The sequence below is a fragment of the Triticum dicoccoides genome, chromosome 5A (assembly GCF_002162155.2).
Source record: "Triticum dicoccoides isolate Atlit2015 ecotype Zavitan chromosome 5A, WEW_v2.0, whole genome shotgun sequence".
In the NCBI taxonomy this organism is placed as follows: domain Eukaryota; kingdom Viridiplantae; phylum Streptophyta; class Magnoliopsida; order Poales; family Poaceae; genus Triticum; species Triticum dicoccoides.
The window spans coordinates 628,078,490-628,096,418 of record NC_041388.1 but is presented as its reverse complement, the minus strand read 5'-3'; the positions used below and the strand labels follow the sequence as shown (position 1 = coordinate 628,096,418).

The following is a 17,929-nucleotide window of genomic DNA, read 5'->3' as shown; positions in this document are numbered from 1 at the left end:
TTTTGACAGTTTATGAACAGATCAGAAGTCTTTCCGAAAAATAAATAAATCGAGAAGGTAAGATAAGATAACCAAGGCTGCCCGCGCCACCGGCCTTCTAGGAAGCATCGGGAATAATGGGAGTGCAATTTATTTATAAAAAGGGAGGGCAAGAAAAATCAAAAGCTAAGATTCCCAAAAGGAGAAGAATACAAAATGAAAGAGAGAGAACAAATTCACCTTCCAAAAATCGGAAAAGGGGAGGAAATCCGCGCCGCCGCAATACCGCCGCGTGCGCCGGCGCGGAGCCGTGGACTCGTGATCGCCCGCTGAGTCACCATTTTCCCCTTTTACCAACCAGCCAAGCCAGCCACCATCCAATCCCCGCTCCCTGTCTCTCTTCCTCCTCCCTCCCACTACCCGTCTCCCCTCTCCCCTCTGCCCCCAAGCGAGACACACGACACCGACCAGAGGGAGAAAAATTCCCGATCAAACCCTCGAATCCTCCGCGGCCTCGTGGAAATCCCACCCGCCGCAGCCTCGCCCTCCCCGCGCCGCGGTTCCGGATCAGGAAGGTCCCCCGGCGTATTCTCGCATGGAGCGCGTCTTCTCCGTCGAGGAGATCCCCGACCCCTTCTGGGGCCAGCCGTCGCCGCGGCCGGCGGCCGCTGGAGGGGGCGGCGCGGAGGGCGCGATGAACCGGTGCCCGTCCGAGTGGTGCTTCCAGAAGTTCCTCGAGGAGGCCGTGCTCGACAGCCCCGCCGCAGACCCTACCCCGATGGCCGGTGCTAGCGGGGGCGGGGCCGCGCAGGTGAAGCAGACCGCCGCTGCCGCTGCCTCGGGCGCTGTGGTGGACCCGGTGGAGTACAACGCCATGCTCAAGCAGAAGCTCGAGAAGGACCTCGCCGCCGTCGCCATGTGGAGGGTACGACCGTCAGCTCCTACCATCTTATTAGGCGTTTCGAATACTGCGGCGTGCTCCGAAATGTTTAGCCATTTTATTAGATCGGTCATTGTGGTTACCTTATACTACTAGTAATGTGATCTTATGGCGTCTGTGATCTGCAGAGCTCTGCATTGCCTGCTCGGTTCTAGGAATCTGTAGATGGTATATACTACAGTACGACTGCTTCGGTCCCCGCCTAGGCTATGATATTGTAGCATCTGCGATCTGGATGGGTTCGGGTAAAATCTGTCTTCATAGTGCATCATCTGTACCCCAAATAACAAAAACAAAGACAAACAAAATAGTTTATCCTTATGTGTAGGCATTGGCTAGCATACAGATCACAGAATGCGTTGCGAGTTTGATGATTCTGTGAATTTCTGACTGTTTGGGCGTCCAATGCGGCCACCATTTTATCACTTTTTGGTGAGTGTTTGGATGCTCAGTTTGAATCCCTGTTGTAAAGCGGATGTGCTTGTGCTTTAGTTGGCTCTTGGCTGATGTCACCTTTATTTGTCTTCTGTCCGTTTCCAGTTTTATGATCAATGAAATTAGCTTATTTTGTATATTCTTGGGAATTATATGGGCTTTTGAGTTTTGACTTCAGCACATTAATAATTTGATTTGTTATTTAATCAGAACTTCTCTCCTTGAGTTTCCCCACTAAAGGTGTGTTCTTAAGTTGTTTGTCTTTTCCTATTACTGTTATGATATTGCAACTGTAGCCTTTTCAAAGAAGTAACCCTAAAACACTCAATCTATGGGGGGGAGACAGCCCCCTGGGGGATTTTTAGAAGGTGATGAACTCCCTTGAACACGCTCATGTGTGGAGCTGGCACTAGACGTGCCGGTGAGGGGGATTTTGTATGCGAGACCCAGGCTTTGAACCCGGGTCAGCTGCCCCACTATAGGAGGCGTTACCTGGAGCTGGATAATGTGTTCGCTTCAAAGAAATAACCCTATATTTTATTTCATTTTTTGCGAGTGAAAAACTTGTATTACTCAACCAGGAAGTTATTACAATCAGTGAGTGCTAGCTCAACTGCAATTGGCGGCCAGATCCAATCCAAGTCATGGTTCTGCCTTCCATTCTAGCAAAATTTGCTAAACTGTAACTAACCTTATTTTGAGATCGGTTAACATGAGTAATACAAGTTTCACATAGAGACATAAGGTGTCTAATTTCTTTGACAAGAGAAGCATAGATAGATCTATCTCGGTCTCGGCCTTGGATCGTCTTCACAGCTACCAGAGAATCAAGCTCAATGGCTATCAGAGACTCACTTCTCTGAAGAGCAAACGACAAACCCTCCATGCAAGAACTCAGCTCTGCTTCCAACGCTTCACGACATGAGAAAAACTGCCTACAAGCAGAGCAGATGATTTGCCCCTGTACATCACATAGCACCATGCCTGGACCAGCGCCATCCATAGCATAGGATCCGTCACAGTTCAGTTTTACCCATCCAATACTTGGAGGTGTCCATTTTATTACTCTATTATACATTGTTATTATATTTAAAAGGACAAGTAAGTTCACGTGCATTTTTTTCATTTTTAATGCATTTCTGTTATTCTGCTCATTTGTAATACTAGCTCGTGTCATTTTCGTCTGCATTTTCATTTTTTAGTGCATTTCTGTTATTCTGCTCATTTGTAATACTAGCTCATGTCATTTTCGTCCGCAGGCCTCTGGTGCCATGCCTCCAGAACGTTTTGCAGCTAATCCGTCATTGCCAAATGCAGATGTTCAGCATATAGGCACTATTAATCCCATAGGAGGTACTTATCTTCTGGTCACATCTTTGAACTAGTTAGGAACCTGCGGTAGGGAATGAACTACCATGCATACCATATTTGCTTAATGATTCTTAAATCTTTGATTTGTTACATCTTTTTTCTGATTATCATAAACATGGAAATATTCTTTTTGAAATGAACAGTGTTAAGTTGTATTTCTTGGAATTTTGTTAAAACATTTGTTTGCTGGATTGCCTGCTGGCAAGCGTGTTTATGCCCTTTTCCCCAGACCTAGGAGGGCACACTCAGTATCCTGTTTTGAGTTCTCGAAGGAAATCATCCTGTTTTTTCCTTGAGCAGATAGACTTCACAGTTTAACTGAGTAGTGTAAACCATAGTTCCCTGGCATCATGCTATGCCATGTTGTGAAACATAAACAGAAAAGCATATTCTGTGATGCTGACATGACATGTCTTGGCTTTTGGACACATATCAGGTAATGTGGTTCCAGTTCAAAACAAGCTAGCTGGTGGCGCAAGTGGGTTATTGGGTCCACAATTGGTACAAAATGCTGATGCCCTTGTAAAGCAAGCCGCTAGCTCTTCTTCGCGGGAGCAGTCAGAAGATGATGATATGGAAGGAGAAGATGAGATCACTGGGAATGGGGCCCCTACTGATCAAAGACTGCGGAGGAGGTAATCACTTTTACCTGCTTGTAATTATATGCACCATCTTGTTGTCTCATCATGCACGAATGCCCTTTTCCCTCAAGTTAGCCCTTTCTTTAGAATTTCCCCCTTGCTTAGCTCTGTCAGTTTCCAGCAGTATCATCATCTCTTTGCCGAGTAATTTGTATGGGTGTTCATATCTTGGCTATAGACATAGCTCATTGCTTATATGCTTTATGATTGTTCAATGGACAAGTAAAGGTTATTTAAAAAAGGTATCCATATCATATTTGTTAGATGACTTGTCTGATACTGACGGAGTGATTGTATCAAGTAGAATAAAAAAGATATGAATGGTCTGCTTAGTACAGGACTGAAAATGATACCACAGTTAGATGCAAGTATGCGCAGCGCCCTAGGCGTATAGATTGCAGAACGGCATTTGGGTCTTTAGTAATGTCAAATTATTGAAGTGTACATCATGGTATGCTGGTTTGCACTTTAGTATGTTTTTATCGTGAATAGTGTAACTCCTGATGTTGTGCTGGGGTCTCTCTCCTCTATGACGCTATTGAGCGTCCACTTCTTGGATATTATGCTAGCTTCTTGACTGGTTCCAGGAAGCAATCCAATCGGGAATCGGCCAGGCGTTCAAGAAGCAGAAAGGCAGCTCACCTGAATGAGCTAGAAGCACAGGTCTGATAATTTACAATGTTGTTTGTTGATGGACACATGATACTGAATTTTTTGCCTTATGAATTTTTGTTGTGGTTGGCTCGTTACAGGTATCACAGTTAAGAGTTGAGAACTCCTCACTGTTAAGGCGACTTGCTGATGTTAATCAGAAATACAATGGTGCTGCTGTCGACAATAGGGTATTAAAAGCAGATGTTGAAACCTTAAAAGCAAAGGTATGCTCCTTTATTACATGCATTTTGTTCTATGCATCTGTGTCTGTTGGATCGGCTGCTTAGGCTTGTTCGAAATGACATTTCCACCTCAGACTGCACGATACCCAGTTTTTAGAGAAAGAATCTGTTGCCACTGTATCCTATAGTCTCTATGTTGGCCATTGTCTGCTCTGAACATACTTACACACCAAATTTCGCAGGTGAAGATGGCAGAGGACTCAGTGAAGCGGGTGACAGGCATGAGCGCTCTGTTCCCTGCTGGCTCCGACATGTCATCCCTCAGCATGCCCTTCACCGGCTCCCCATCAGAGGCCACCTCTGACGCGGCCGTCCCAGACGACCTCAGCGCTTACTTCTCCACAAGCGAGGCCGGAGGTAACAACGGGTACATGCCTGAGATGGCTTCCTCTGCGCAAGAGGATGACAATTTCCTCAACGAGGCCATGGATACCGGCAAGATGGGCAGACCCGATTCGCTGCATCGTGTAGCGAGCCTGGAGCACCTCCAGAAGAGGATGTGTGGCGGGCCGGCTTCGTCCGGATCGACCTCATAGGAGCAGCCAGCTCCTTGGGGCCATGAAGTCGCATGAAATTATTGTTGGGCAGACATATCTTGGTGGTGGATGTTGATAATCCTATGCTATTTGTTCTTTGGCTGTGACCTCTAGTGGCCTCGTCGCTATGTTCCTGAAACACAACAGATTTAGTAAAACTGTACGTTGTCAATGCTGCCGGGTGATTACTTTGGGTGGATGTCGTTTCTGGCAGCCTGCTTTAACATATTTTGTCTTCTTTTTTCCGACAAACAGTATGAAAGGAAACATAACTAACATCCTCTCCTGTAGAAACTGCAGTAGCCTGAATCGACTCCATAAAATCTTTATACACGGCATAGAAACTGTTCAATGTTTGAACATTGGCAGGAAACGCACCCTGAACTTGGCAAACGTGGCTGAAGATGGCAGGAACACAAAGACTCATAGGAAATGAAAAAAAAAGCACAAAATCACCAAGAGAATGTTCTCCCACCACCCTACACCAGAGCGGCAATCGTCAAGATTGCCTTGTGCAGGAACCATCAAGAGCAGTTCAGCGAATCAGGATACGGTGCAAGGTTGATTGGAAATGACGCTGTAAATGACACTACACAAGTCCCCTTTGGAGAAATGCCCAAACCAAGGGATTCCATTGCCCATCACGGCAAAAATGCAAGGTCCATCAGTCTGTTCAGAAATTATGCCCACTATGGCTTAACAAAACCAATTCATATATGAGGTTTGTTCGCAAAGCGAACAATAAACAATGAATGAGGCCGTACCTCGTAAGAAAATCCTAGCTACATAAAGCACATAAACATATTCAATGTTACAACAAACGCTAAGCGCAAGCACCAGACGCCAGAACTCCCATCTCTTCATCAGCCAAAACGAATCTGAGACGCAGCACAGGGGTTGCGGCGACCGTCATCAAAAGAAAGCCCATCCAACCGCATGGATGAAAGACGCAAAACTATCCTCTTGTTCTATCTCTTTTGGGGGTGATATTTTGTACCTCCACTTCAGAACAAACCCATGTATGTGATCAGTCTGATCTAGGGCGACTGGAGTTCTTGTGAGAGTTCTTGTACAGTGGCAGCACCGAGCGGCTGCCACGTTTCCTTCTAGCAAAGCAACGCCAGTAAAAAAGCCAAAACAATAGCAACAAGGCTATGGGGATGGCCCATCTGCAGACACAAAGGGTGGCATATTATTAGAAAAGAAGGCAGCATGCGAGATAATATATGGTTGCTATTGTATATTTATTACTCCCTCTGTCCCAGAATAAGAACGTTTTTGACACTATGCTAGTGTTAAAAACGTTCTTATATTTTGGGACGGAGGGAGTACATTACATGGGGATGGAAGACCTACCTGTCCAGATCGAGAAGTGGACTGTACACGATGGTTTCCCAGGATGAAACGATTATGTGCCAAGCTGGATTATAGTACAGCGATTCTGCTGACCAGAACATTCTTGTATATGTCTCCAGGAAGATAAACATTACCCATGCAGCAATTTCAAGTAGAAAGAACTTGATCACAAAGCGCCCAAGCACGACCATGACCAGAGCAAAAGTCACCAACCAATTGAAGAGCTTGTTATTGTATTCCTTGATGAAAAGAGCACGAGATTTGAGGAGCATCTGAATGCAATACCAAATTAGAGTGTAGTTAGATAAAGATTATAAGTTTCAAAGAGTTGAAGCAGCCTCTAGATTGACAAGGAAAGCCAGAACATAACAATTTGCAGAATCTGTGATGCGCTGTTATGTTATGATCCAAATTCCCAGAGTTTGTAACTTCCCCCGGTATACTAAAGATTTGCTGGCTGGCGCCTGTGGTTCTTTCCCCTTCGTGTTGGAGGGGTGTTCCACGTTAAATCCTTGTGTCCATGTGTTTGATTTCGTTCTTCATCGTGTTCGATTGCATGTCATATCTCTAACATGCACCATGATTTTGAAGCATGGCATATCGAAAAGCTGATTCAACGTGTGAGGGTTTAAATGACGGATGCAAAGAGCTGAAGCACAAGTTTTATTTTGGGATGTTTCTCAAGACTTAATGTTATGCATCTAGTTCATTAGTTTGCATGGTTCTTCTGCTATTCAAGGAACCAGTAGCGATGCGATATAAGGTCACAAATATTAGCCTTACCCATGGGAGAAAATGTTACCAATATGGAAATGCCTGAATCTCTAGCATGATAGCTAGATGAGATGAAATATGATACTGGGCAATGAGATGAAATATGATACTGGGCAATGAACGAGTGGTAGAAAGAGTTCAATAATTGACCATAAATGTGCATAGGTGCTGCTGTATCCACTTGTCATGCAAAGCACTATGTTTGGAATAAAAGACAGACCTTTGACATCCTATGATCATATCTTTCCTTTGCAGGCCCCACACATTCCATTACAAAAGTCCGATTGCAGTAAAAAAAACCTGCATTGAACTTTGCCATGGAAGGAAGTTTCAAGACTTGAAGGTGATCCATTTGATCTTCACATTCCGAGAAACGTGCTTCGCAAAGCTTGGACGATTGATACTCATTAGCTAGAAGGAAGTTTTTGTACACCTACAAGGTACACCCTGTAAGTATGTAAATATATTATCTTGAGTGGAAGTTTATTACAAGGCATGTAAGAAATGGCACAAAAAGGGATGCAAAACAACAAAAAGATTTGAGAATCCACATGTAGATCTGTATCACCATAGTACATATCAAAGGAGCATTTTATGATTCATTCTGAAGTGCATCAAAACAATACCATTTGGAGACTACGTGCATTTAAATATCCGTTACATTAGAACAACATAGAACTATTAACGAACCTTTGTAATCTCATCTTCAAGCTTGAGGATTGACTGTACAGCATGATGCTTACCAAAGTGCTGTTTATCAAACAGCAATTTGGCTTCGCCATTCGCCACCTCATGAATTTGCTGCAGTTTCTCTACTGGTACAGGTAGACGTAAGCCCTCCAGTTTTTCCTTATATACCTTCAGACAGCGTTCAAGAATAGCCTTGTTGAAAATTTCAACAAGAGATCCTGTTGATGGAATCTCTCCTTTATTCAAAGCTTCAAGTATCTGAAGCATAAGAGGAACAATTATTCTAAGAAACTAATTTATCAGATTTACGTCAACAGCAACCACATCAAGTATCTTTACCTGCTGCAGAAAGGACACAAATTCCTTTCCATTGAGAGTTTTTCCCTGCACAAATTTAGGTTTAATGATGGATCCAACAACCTGCTTCAATTGCTCTCGCCTTGTAACGTATAACGGCTCAAGCTCTTTGTCCTCCATGTCGCATAGCTTTGTTCTTTGTAGATGAGGCTGTAAATAACACCAGCGCCATTGATTTAAAAATAGGATATCACAAGCAAACTTCAGAAAGAGTTCCTAAAATCAAGTTCTCAATGTAGGTTTTTAGAAGTTGTACCAAAAGCTCAAAACTGAATTTTCCCAAGCAACTTTGCCGAGACCCTCTTGAAAACGGTTTTATTTTTGAAACTGGAGTATGGTGATAAGTTTCACTTTAAATAAATGTTTCGGACCCAAGCTTCTGAAATAACCTTCCACATGACAAATTTCAAAATAGATGTTCAAAATAAAAATTTGAAAACAAGCTTGTAGGAATACTAACTCCACCTATGTTGTCTCAACATAGCCGGTCCCAAGCCCGGGTAAAGGAGGAGGGTTGTGATAGGCTTGGCGAGCCGACGTAAAAACTCAGCCACACTTATGGAGATGAAACCCCCCAAAAAAATCATTGGGGCATAACCCTCTCAGCGACGCACCACATCGAAACCCGGGTGTTGTGTCAAATGGGCAAGGGTCAGGCCGTCACCCCCTCCCCCCCGGTGGCGCGCCGTATCCTCTGGTTTCGAGTCGTTCAACTAGTTGCGACTAGTCGACGAGTCGCTGCTCCAGGTTCGACTCGGACTCTCGACTCGACTCCTGGCATGAGTCGAGCGACTAGTCTCGAGTAGTCACGACTAGTCGCTCTTTCTGGGTCGAGCGACTCACTTAAATTGAGCCCAACTGTTATATGTTTTGTTTACAGTATGGGCCGGCCCATCTCCCCTGGAAACCTAGATCGATCATCCCCCACCTCCCCTCGATCCAACCCTCTCCAGCCGCCACCCCTGGTTGCCCCTGCTGCTGTTCTGCTCCTACCCTCCTATGGTGTGCTCCTACCCTCCTTCCCTGCTACTGTTGTTCTCCTCCCCTCCCCTGGTTGCTGCTCCTGCTATTGTGCTCCTCCCCTTGTTGTTGCTGCTGCTGAGCACTTGTGCTCCTCCCCTGGCTGCTGCTTAACTCACGTCGACTCGTCGCCATGTCGACTCATCGACCATGAGTCTAGACTAGTCTAGAGTCGCCCCCCTGAGCGACTCGTCGACTCATCAACTCGAAAACATTGGCCGTATTTTGATCTGGATACGGTGTCGAGTGGGCGAGGATCCGGTTGTCGCATGCTTAGTGGCACGCTACATTGGCGCCCGGATGTAGTGGAAATGAGCAAGGGTCTTCGCATTTGACTCGACGAGTGCAAAGGGTAAGGAAGCTAGCCGAGCCTAGGAGGATCCGCTTAGGTAGCTGGAACGTAGGGTCTCTGACAGGGAAGCTTCGAGAGCTAGTCGATGCAACGGTGAGGAGAAGTGTTGATATCCTTTGCGCCCAAGAAACCAAATGGAGGGGTTAGAAGGCAAAGGAGGTGGAGGATACCGGCTTCAAGCTGTGGTACACGGGGACGTCTGCAAAAAGAAATGGCGCGGGCATCTTGATCAACAAGAGCCTCAAGTATGGAGTGGTAGACGTCAAGAGACGTGGGGACTGGATTACCCTGGTCAAGCTGGTGGTTGGGGACTTAGTTCTCAATGGTATCAGCGTGTATGCCCCGCAAGTAGGCCACAATGAGAACACCAAGAGGAAGTTCTGGGAAGGCCTGGAGGACATGGTTAGGAGTGTACCGACTGGCGAGAAGCTCTTCATAGGAGGAGACCTCAATGGCCACAAGGGTACATCTAACACAGGTTTTGAAGGAGTGCATGGGGGCTTTGGCTATGGCATGAGGAATCAAGGAGAAGATGTCTTGAGCTTTGCTCTAGCCTATGACATGATCGTAGCTAACACCCTCTTTAAAAAGAGAGAATCACATCTCGTGACTTTTAGTAGTGGCCAACAATCTAGCCAAATTGATTTCATCCTCTCGAGAAGAGAAGATAGGCATGCGTGCCTAGATTGTAAGGTGATACCTAGAGAGAGTGTTGTCCCTTAGCATAAGCTGGTGGCCGCTGACTTCCGCTTTCGGATCCGTGTCCAGCGGGATAAGTGTGCCAAAGTCGATAGAACGAAGTGGTGGAAGCTCAAGAGGGAGGTAGCTCAGGCGTTCAAGGAGAGGGTCATTAAGGAGGGCCCTTGGGAGGGAGGGGATGCGGACAATTTGTAGATGAAGATGGCGACCTACATTCGTAAGGTGGCCTCGGAGGAGTTTGGAGTGTCCAGGCAAAGGAGAAGCGAAGCTAAGGATACCTGGTGGTGGAATGATGATGTCCACAAGGCGATTAAGGAGAAGAAAGATTGTTTCAGACGCCTATACCTGGATAGGAGTGCAGACAACATAGAGAAGTACAAGATGGCGAAGAAGGCCGCAAAGCGAGCTGTCAGTGAAGCAAGGGGTCGGGCGTATGAGGACCTCTACCAACGGCTAGGCACGAAGGAAGATGAAAGGGACATCTATAAGATGGCCAAGATCCCCGAGAGGAAGACGGGGGATGTTGGCCAAGTCAGATGCATCAAGAACGAAGCAGACCAACTCCTGGTTAAGGACGAGGAGATTAAGCATAGATGGCTGGAGTACTTCGACAAGTTGTTCAATGGGAAGAATGAGAGTTCTACCGTTGAACTGGACAACTCCTTTGATGAGACCAACATGCATAGAGTCTGAGGTCAAGGAGGCTTTAAAAAGGATGAAAGGAGCCAAGGTGATGGGCCCTGATTGTATCCGCATTGAGGTGTGGAAAGGCCTCGGGGACATAGCGATAGTATGGCTAACCAAGCTTTTCAACCTCATTTTTCAGGCAAACAAGATGCCAAAAGAATGGAGACGGAGTATATTAGTACCAATCTTCAAGAACAAGGGGGATGTTCGGAGTTGTATTAATTACCATGGAATCAAGCTGATGAGCCATACAATGAAGCTATGGAAGAAAGTCATTGAGCACCGCTTAAGAAGAATGACAAGCGTGACCACAAATCAGTTTGGTTTCATGCCTGGGAGGTCGACCATGGAAGCCATTTTCTTGGTACGACAACTTATGGAGAGATACAGGGAGCAAAAGGACTTGCATATGGTGTTCATTGACTTGGAGAAGGCCTATGATAAGATATTGCGGAATGTCATGTGGTGAGCCTTGGAAAAACACAAAGTCCGAGCAAAGTACATTACCCGCATCAACATCAAGGACATGTACGATAATGTTGTGACAAGTGTTCGAACAAGTGATGTCGACACTGATGACTTCCCGATTAAGATAGGACTGCATCAGGGGTCAGCTTTGAGCCCTTGTCTTTTTTCCTTGGTGATGGATGAGGTCACTAGGGATATACAAGGAGATATCCCATGGTGTATGCTCTTTGCGGATGATGTGGTGCTAGTTGACGATAGTCGGACGGGGGTAAATAGGAAGTTAGAGTTATGGAGACAAACCTTGGAATCAAAAGGGTAGGCTTAGTAGAACTAAAATCGAGTACATGATGTGCGGTTTCAGTACTACTAGGCGCGAGGAGGTTAGCCTTGATGGGCATGTGGTGCCTCGGAAGGACACCTTTCGATATTTGGGGTCAATGCTGCAAAAGGATGGGGGTATTGATGAAGATGTGAACCATCGAATCAAAGCCAGATGGATGAAGTGGCGCCAAGCTTCTGGCATTCTCTGTGACAAGAGAGTGCCACAAAAGCTAAAAGGCAAGTTCTACAGGATGGCGGTTTGACCCAAAATGTTGTATGGCACTGAGTGTTTGCCGACTAAAAGGCGACGTGTTCAACAGTTAGGTGCAGCAGAGATGCGTATGTTGAGATGGATGTGTGGCCACACGAGGAAGGATCAAGTCCGGAATGATGATATACGAGATAGAGTTGGGGTAGCACCAATTGAAGAGAAGCTTGTTCAACATCGTCTGAGATGATTTGGGCATATTCAACGCAGGCCTCCAGAAGCTCCAGTGCATAGCGGACGGCTAAAGCGTGCAGAGAATGTCAAGAGAGGTCGGGGTAGACCGAATTTGACATGGAAGGAGTCCGTAAAGAGAGATCTGAAGGATTGGAGTGTCACCAAAGAACTAGCTATGGACAGGGGTGTGTGGAAGCTTACTATCCATGTGCCTGAACCATGAGTTGGTAGCGAGATCTTATGGGTTTCACCTCTAGCCTACCCAACTTGTTTGGGACTAAAGGCTTTGTTGTTGTAAGCTTGTAGGAATACTCATTAAAAAAGTTAAGTTCTGAAATAATTTATGAGATTTTCCCTCCAGCAAGGTTTACGAGTCGACGAGTCGTTCCAAGGTAGAGTCTATACATGGTACTGTAGTACTCAGCTACTAATACCTAGTGGTAGTATGTAGTATATACTAACAGTACAGTATGCAATAAAACCAGCCACTGTCTAAATAATTGAGCCATGCAGTGTTCTGGGCCCAAGTGGGTATGCAATAGGACCAGCCACTGTCTAAATACTAGCCCAGCACCACGCAGCACCCCCCAGCCGGCGCATTTGGGCCCAAATGGGCCAGCTGGGGGTCGGGGTAGACCGAATTTGACATGGTGCATAGCGGACGGCTAAAGCGTGCAGAGACTGTCAAGAGAGGTCGGAGTAGACCGAATTTGACATGGAAGGAGTCTGTAAAGAGAGATCTGAAGGATTGGAGTATCACCAAAGAACTAGCTATGGACAGGGGTGTGTGGAAGCTTACTATCCATGTGCCTGAACCATGAGTTGGTAGCGAGATCTTATGGGTTTCACCTCTAGCCTACCCAACTTGTTTGGGACTAAAGGCTTTGTTGTTGTAAGCTTGTAGGAATACTCATTAAAAAAGTTAAGTTCTGAAATAATTTATGAGATTTTCCCTCCAGCAAGGTTTACGAGTCGACGAGTCGTTCCGAGGTAGAGTCTATACATGGTACTGTAGTACCCATCTACTAATACCTAGTGGTAGTATGTAGTATATACTAACGATACAGTATGCAATAAAACCAGCCACTGTCTAAATAATTGAGCCATGCAGTGTTCTGGGCCCAAGTGGATATGCAATAGGACCAGCCATTGTCTAAATACTAGCCCAGCACCACGCAACACCCCCCAACTGGCCCATTTGGGCCCAAATGGCCAGCCTACTTAGCTCCCAGCCACTGGAACCCTAGCTCCCGACCTCTCCAATCGCCGCCGCCAGCGTAATCACGCACGGGAGCACGCGCGCATGCGACCCGCGCCTCCTGCCGCCTTCCGCCGGTCCCGGCCGCTGCCGAGCCCGCCGACCACTGCCATGCCTCCTCCTTTCCTCTCCTCTCTCTCTTCCTTCTCTCTTATCTCAAGGCCCCGCGCCCCTATGGGTCACGCCATGGCCGCCGCCTGAGCACGAGCTCCGGCCGGCCGCCGCACCTGGTTGCGCCATCCGCCGTCCCGGCGGTGGGTGGCGGCGGGCGGTGGCAAGGCAGTGGGTACTGGCGGCGCCTCGTCCCAGCTAAGGCAGCTCTCTTTTTTGAGTCTCTCGACTCGTATATGTCGACTAGTCCAGACTAGTCGTCGACTAGTCCATCCACGGCTTGACTCGTATTTGTAGTCTACACAAGAAAATGAGTCGACATCCACTCTGCGATTCGTAGACTAGTCAAGCGACTAGTCTAGACTAGTCGTTCGACTCGTAATCGTTGCCCTCCAGTGATGCATTTATAAAGACAAGTTAACAAAATGGACCTAGAAAAATACTAAGTCTCTAGATGTGTTTAGAATGACTTCTATAAAAAAAAGTTGAAGCTAAATTTTTTTAAAGGTAGTGCCAGAGCCATGAGTTGGTTGCGAGATCTTATGGGTTTCACCTCTAGCCTACCCCAACTTGTTTGGGACTAAAGGCTTTGTTGTTGTTGTTGTTGTTGTAGTTCAGGAATACGGTTTTAGCATATTTTTTGCAACTACATTCCAGAAGAGGAACTTTGCAAGCAATCATTCAAAGAATTTGTGCTCTCAACTGTATTTTCTGATGGGAGGTTTTATATGAGAAAATAAGCTTCATAAACAAGAATAGAAGATCTTTAAGCTAGCTAATGGCTATCTTAACTAAAGTTTGATCCTAGGTCAAATTTAGCATAAATGCACCTGGGGCAAGCTAAAAGCAGTGCTGTTGTTTCCCATAATTGCCAAAGAATCTCTGATTTGATTGACCTAAAAACACATTAGGAAAAAGAAACTGTATGAGAGTTCTGATTTCGATATCTTTTGTAAGATATTGTAGACTCATAGATAACTGTACCTCGTCAATATATTTGTTCCCTGAAGAAATAGATACAACAAAAAAGCATGTCAGTTGTACTATACGTAATAACTTTCTCTGCTAAAACATCATTAATTGGACTGACCATTATCATTAGGTACCCGCTGGAGGGCTTCATTGACCATTTGCTGAACTGATTTTCCTTCTGCTCAAAAAATTTAGTACTGTGAGAGGACATTTCTATCTGATAATACAATAGTAAGCAAAATATCAGATACTTGAGACAGATGGTAAGGAAAGTGCATAACTCACGTGATTATTTTGACTAACACTAGCGCCACATCATCTAATACGCAGCAGAATGTTAACAACTTCAATAAAAAACATTGATACCACCACAGTGGTAAATAACCCTAAATAACATATCAATATGTTGTCACAAAATTTTACTGGATATATCGAAAGGCTCAACTGATCAACTCTACTTAGATTGTACAGTCTCACCATAAGTCAAGTACAATGTATTGTTTGTCCAAATTAAACCTACACAATCTCATAAACAGGCAAGCCTATTGGGATACAGGAAGGAAATGAATGATATGTTATTACTCATAGTGCAATAACTGATGTTGCATGAATAACAGCCCACAGTTTTCTGTTCTATCAATTCTGTCTAACAAACTGGTGTAAGCTATGCTTGTTGAACCCTATTAACATGTTGCTAAAATGGTCATATACTTGTATGTGGTTTATCACATGCTATACAGAATAATGACCATTAGTCATATATACTTGTTAGGTTCAGACACTAGCTCTATTTTTCTCGTCATACTCACAGAACAACTATTAAATAGGTAACTTACGCAGGAAATCCCTCTGGATAAGCCAGAGAAGCTTTGCTGGCTCAAAGGCAATCTCTTCCCCCTGATGCAATTCAGAACAAGAAGCTCTGTTAATAGTTATACATATTCCTATTATGCTGATATAGATTCAAGAAAAGTGAATATTACCTTCACTCTGCTTGCCACAATTAGCAAACGAAATTTCAAGGGAAAATGTCAGTGTTAGAAAAGATTAAATTGCAAATAAGAACAGAAAGAGAAAACAAACCTTCCATAGAATTCTTCGGCTATTTCAACAGCAAATGAGAGCCTCGATATATCAGCTTCACGCACCTGCAATGTGCAGAGTCGCGATAAAATAAAATTACATGCGCCACAGAGAGAGAGAGAGAGAGAGAGAGAGAGAGAGAGAGAGAGAGAGAGAGAGAGAACCGTCTCAGGAAGGTTATAGATAAGCACAGAACTTAAGACTGTTGCCAACGCAAATATCCTGCCCAAAGAAAAACAATCCAACACGGTATGATTTTCAGTCCTAGAAAAAGATCAGAAAAAGGCATACAGCACACATCTGAGCACAAACCTATCGTCGTATACATTGGACTTTCCAACACTCTCAAATCCTTCTGTGTCAAGATAAAGGACAGATACTTTGGTGCCATCAACATCCATCTCAACAGGTTTACCCCAAATCCATATACCTGCAATAAGAGAACAGGTATGATCATAAGTTTATAAACTTCCCTCAGCAAATGGACAATACAGCTACAAGAACATGATTTCGCAACAAAAAAAGTCACCTTTCGTTTTAGTATCCCGCATATGGCCAACTCCAAAACCTGCCTCATCAAGTTTATTAATTTATTGTTAGTCCTGGAATGCATCTCATCAAATCCATGGCTAATACTAGGAGGAGCCAAGCAGCATCTACCTTTATCACATGATAAGGAGAGAAGTTGGTTCAGAAGAAAAGACTTTCCAGATCGATATGGACCAATGACCTGTGTTGGCCAAACAATTCAGCAGACATAAGATGGTGCTTTGGCTTTTTTCAAAAATGAAAATTGAGGAAGGATATAAGATCTTCCAAATAATAATCCAAACTTACACCAACAATAGCGATAGGATTTTCGATCCTCCGGATGGCCTCAAGACCTTGTTCCGACAGACGGAGTTTAGTGTGGCCATAATCTGGCTCCACAATTGGAAACCTGCACAGGCGTACCTGGTTAATACTCAACAGGTATCCAATTCGATAGAAGTCTAGCAGATGATGAGCACAGCTATGTTTTTCATCATTTTACAGAATGTTCACAAGCATATTCGTAAATGAAGTTGTCTGCTTCAGGGTCCAGTGCTCCCAATGAAACCTTCAGTGTGGTTCCACACTCAATACCATACAAATTGTGGGTGACTGGGTGTTCAGTGTATCATCATCTAAGAAGAATCATCGTTCCATAAAAGAAAAAAAAGGATGACCTTCTAACTAATCTAGCAATGTCCGATGGAGACTACAAGATATCAGGACCTAATGCTTCACATCACTAAACTGGAAGCAGAGAAGTAAACGAAACAAGGAGAACTATTCATCAATAATCAGCTCTGAAGCAAGCATAATTCATCAAATCAGCCAATGTCGAACCGAAGCTCAATTTTGAGCTCAGCTCCAAAGTTGCGACAGTTGCAACTATTCACAAGTATCAGTAACAAAAAGACCTTGCCCAGGTAGTGTAGCAGCCACATCTTAGCTTCCATGCACAAGTGACGATGTACCAACCACATATTATTCCTCGACATCTCACCTAACTTTGTATCTAATGAATGGAAACATGAGAAGCACATGACCTGAAACAAGGTGGGGACTGAAGAACAAAGAGACAGCAATCAGAATTAGCATTGCAGGAAACGCGGAGCGCTTTCCCATTCTTACTCTAGGACACCGTAACATCCCGTTGTGTTGCGTGTATCAGCAAAAGCATTGACGGTTCCACCAATAAGCGCAAGCAAACACGCATAACGAGCTAGCACTAGACGCAACGTCGCATTGTGCAATCCAACGCAAAATAATCAGCTCGACACCCCCTGGGCGCAGCACGGTCAACGCAATCGACAGCACCGACAGACAGAGCAAGCGAGCGAGCAGGCAGGGAAAAACAGGGCGCAGGAGAGCGGGACTCACGCGCGCTCGAGCTCGTCGGGATCGGGATCTCCGGCAGCGGCCGCGGCGAGCCAGAGCAGCGCCACCGCGCAGATCCCCGGGGCCCACCGGCGCCCCATCCCCGCCTCCCGGCCGGCCTCAGATCTCCGCGCGCGCGCGCCCCAATGCGGAGCTCCAATGGCCCGCGGGAGCGGGGGGGCGCCGCCGTCAGCTGGACCCCGTCAAGCCGGCTCCGCGCGGCCCGGGACGGGATCCAAGAATGGGCGGAGCGGGAGCTAGCGGGCGGTGGGGATCTGATCCGGGGCTCTCGGCGCACGGGGGGGTGGTAGCGTCGGCGAGGGGGAACTGGTTGGTGGGGGTGACGACGACGAGGTCGCTGGCTGGCTCGATCGGGGCGAGGGGGGAGGTGGAAGATTTTCGGGGAGAGGGAAGGAAATCAAATGTGATTAATGCCGTCGTTATTAACCCCGCTTGTTTAAGGCGCGCTCGCTGTCTGTTGATGCCTCGTGCGCGTGACGTTTCTTTTTCCGGGGCCCGCGCGTCGGGGGCGTCGCGAGCACGGCTCCGACGACCTCGCGGCACGTTGCGCCGGGCGGGCCCGCGCGGCAGTGACCCTGTAGTAACACGGGGTGCCTGTTAGAGATTCCGGCACGT

General features: G+C 45.8%; 2 protein-coding genes across 3 annotated transcripts; one reads left to right on the top strand and one right to left on the bottom strand.

Annotated features, from left to right (window-relative positions):
* Window positions 1-425: 425 nt before the first annotated feature.
* LOC119303552 (bZIP transcription factor RISBZ2-like) lies at window positions 426-5,022 on the top strand. The gene is made up of 6 exons (XM_037580682.1): window positions 426-904; window positions 2,614-2,707; window positions 3,162-3,360; window positions 3,954-4,029; window positions 4,119-4,244; window positions 4,445-5,022. The coding sequence occupies exons 1-6, from the start codon at window positions 575-577 to the stop codon at window positions 4,796-4,798; spliced, it is 1,179 nt and encodes a 392-aa protein (XP_037436579.1). The 5' UTR covers window positions 426-574; the 3' UTR covers window positions 4,799-5,022.
* Window positions 5,023-5,411: 389 nt separating this feature from the next.
* On the bottom strand, window positions 5,412-17,709 carry LOC119303550 (guanylate-binding protein 4-like). 2 transcript variants are annotated; one of them, XM_037580677.1, is made up of 17 exons: window positions 17,297-17,702; window positions 16,226-16,328; window positions 16,049-16,118; window positions 15,918-15,956; window positions 15,701-15,818; window positions 15,553-15,610; window positions 15,389-15,453; window positions 15,289-15,295; window positions 15,142-15,202; window positions 14,424-14,483; window positions 14,318-14,337; window positions 14,164-14,229; window positions 7,958-8,125; window positions 7,619-7,876; window positions 7,149-7,361; window positions 6,155-6,426; window positions 5,412-5,967 (listed from the first exon to the last, which is right to left on the bottom strand). In XM_037580677.1, the coding sequence occupies exons 1-17, from the start codon at window positions 17,392-17,394 to the stop codon at window positions 5,826-5,828; spliced, it is 1,818 nt and encodes a 605-aa protein (XP_037436574.1). In that variant the 5' UTR covers window positions 17,395-17,702; the 3' UTR covers window positions 5,412-5,825. The 2 variants fall into 2 exon arrangements, with proteins under 2 accessions (XP_037436574.1, XP_037436575.1); XM_037580678.1 differs by lacking the exons at window positions 5,412-5,967; window positions 6,155-6,426 and having other exon boundaries at window positions 7,229-7,375; window positions 17,297-17,709.
* Between the last annotated feature and the right edge of the window lie 220 nt (window positions 17,710-17,929).

Bases quoted from the DNA above. Each gene is read 5' to 3' on its own strand.
- LOC119303552 (XM_037580682.1), top strand. From the start codon at position 575: ATGGAGCGCGTCTTCTCCGTCGAGGAGATCCCCGACCCCTTCTGGGGC. The intron at 2,708-3,161 runs GTACTTATCTTC...GACACATATCAG, and splicing joins CACTATTAATCCCATAGGAG to GTAATGTGGTTCCAGTTCAA. The intron at 4,245-4,444 runs GTATGCTCCTTT...CAAATTTCGCAG, and splicing joins TTGAAACCTTAAAAGCAAAG to GTGAAGATGGCAGAGGACTC.
- LOC119303550 (XM_037580677.1), bottom strand. From the start codon at position 17,394: ATGGGGCGCCGGTGGGCCCCGGGGATCTGCGCGGTGGCGCTGCTCTGG. The intron at 16,329-17,296 runs GTGAGTCCCGCT...ACGCCTGTGCAG, and splicing joins CCCGACGAGCTCGAGCGCGC to GTTTCCAATTGTGGAGCCAG. The intron at 14,484-15,141 runs GTAAGTTACCTA...TTTTTTGAGCAG, and splicing joins TATCCAGAGGGATTTCCTGC to AAGGAAAATCAGTTCAGCAA.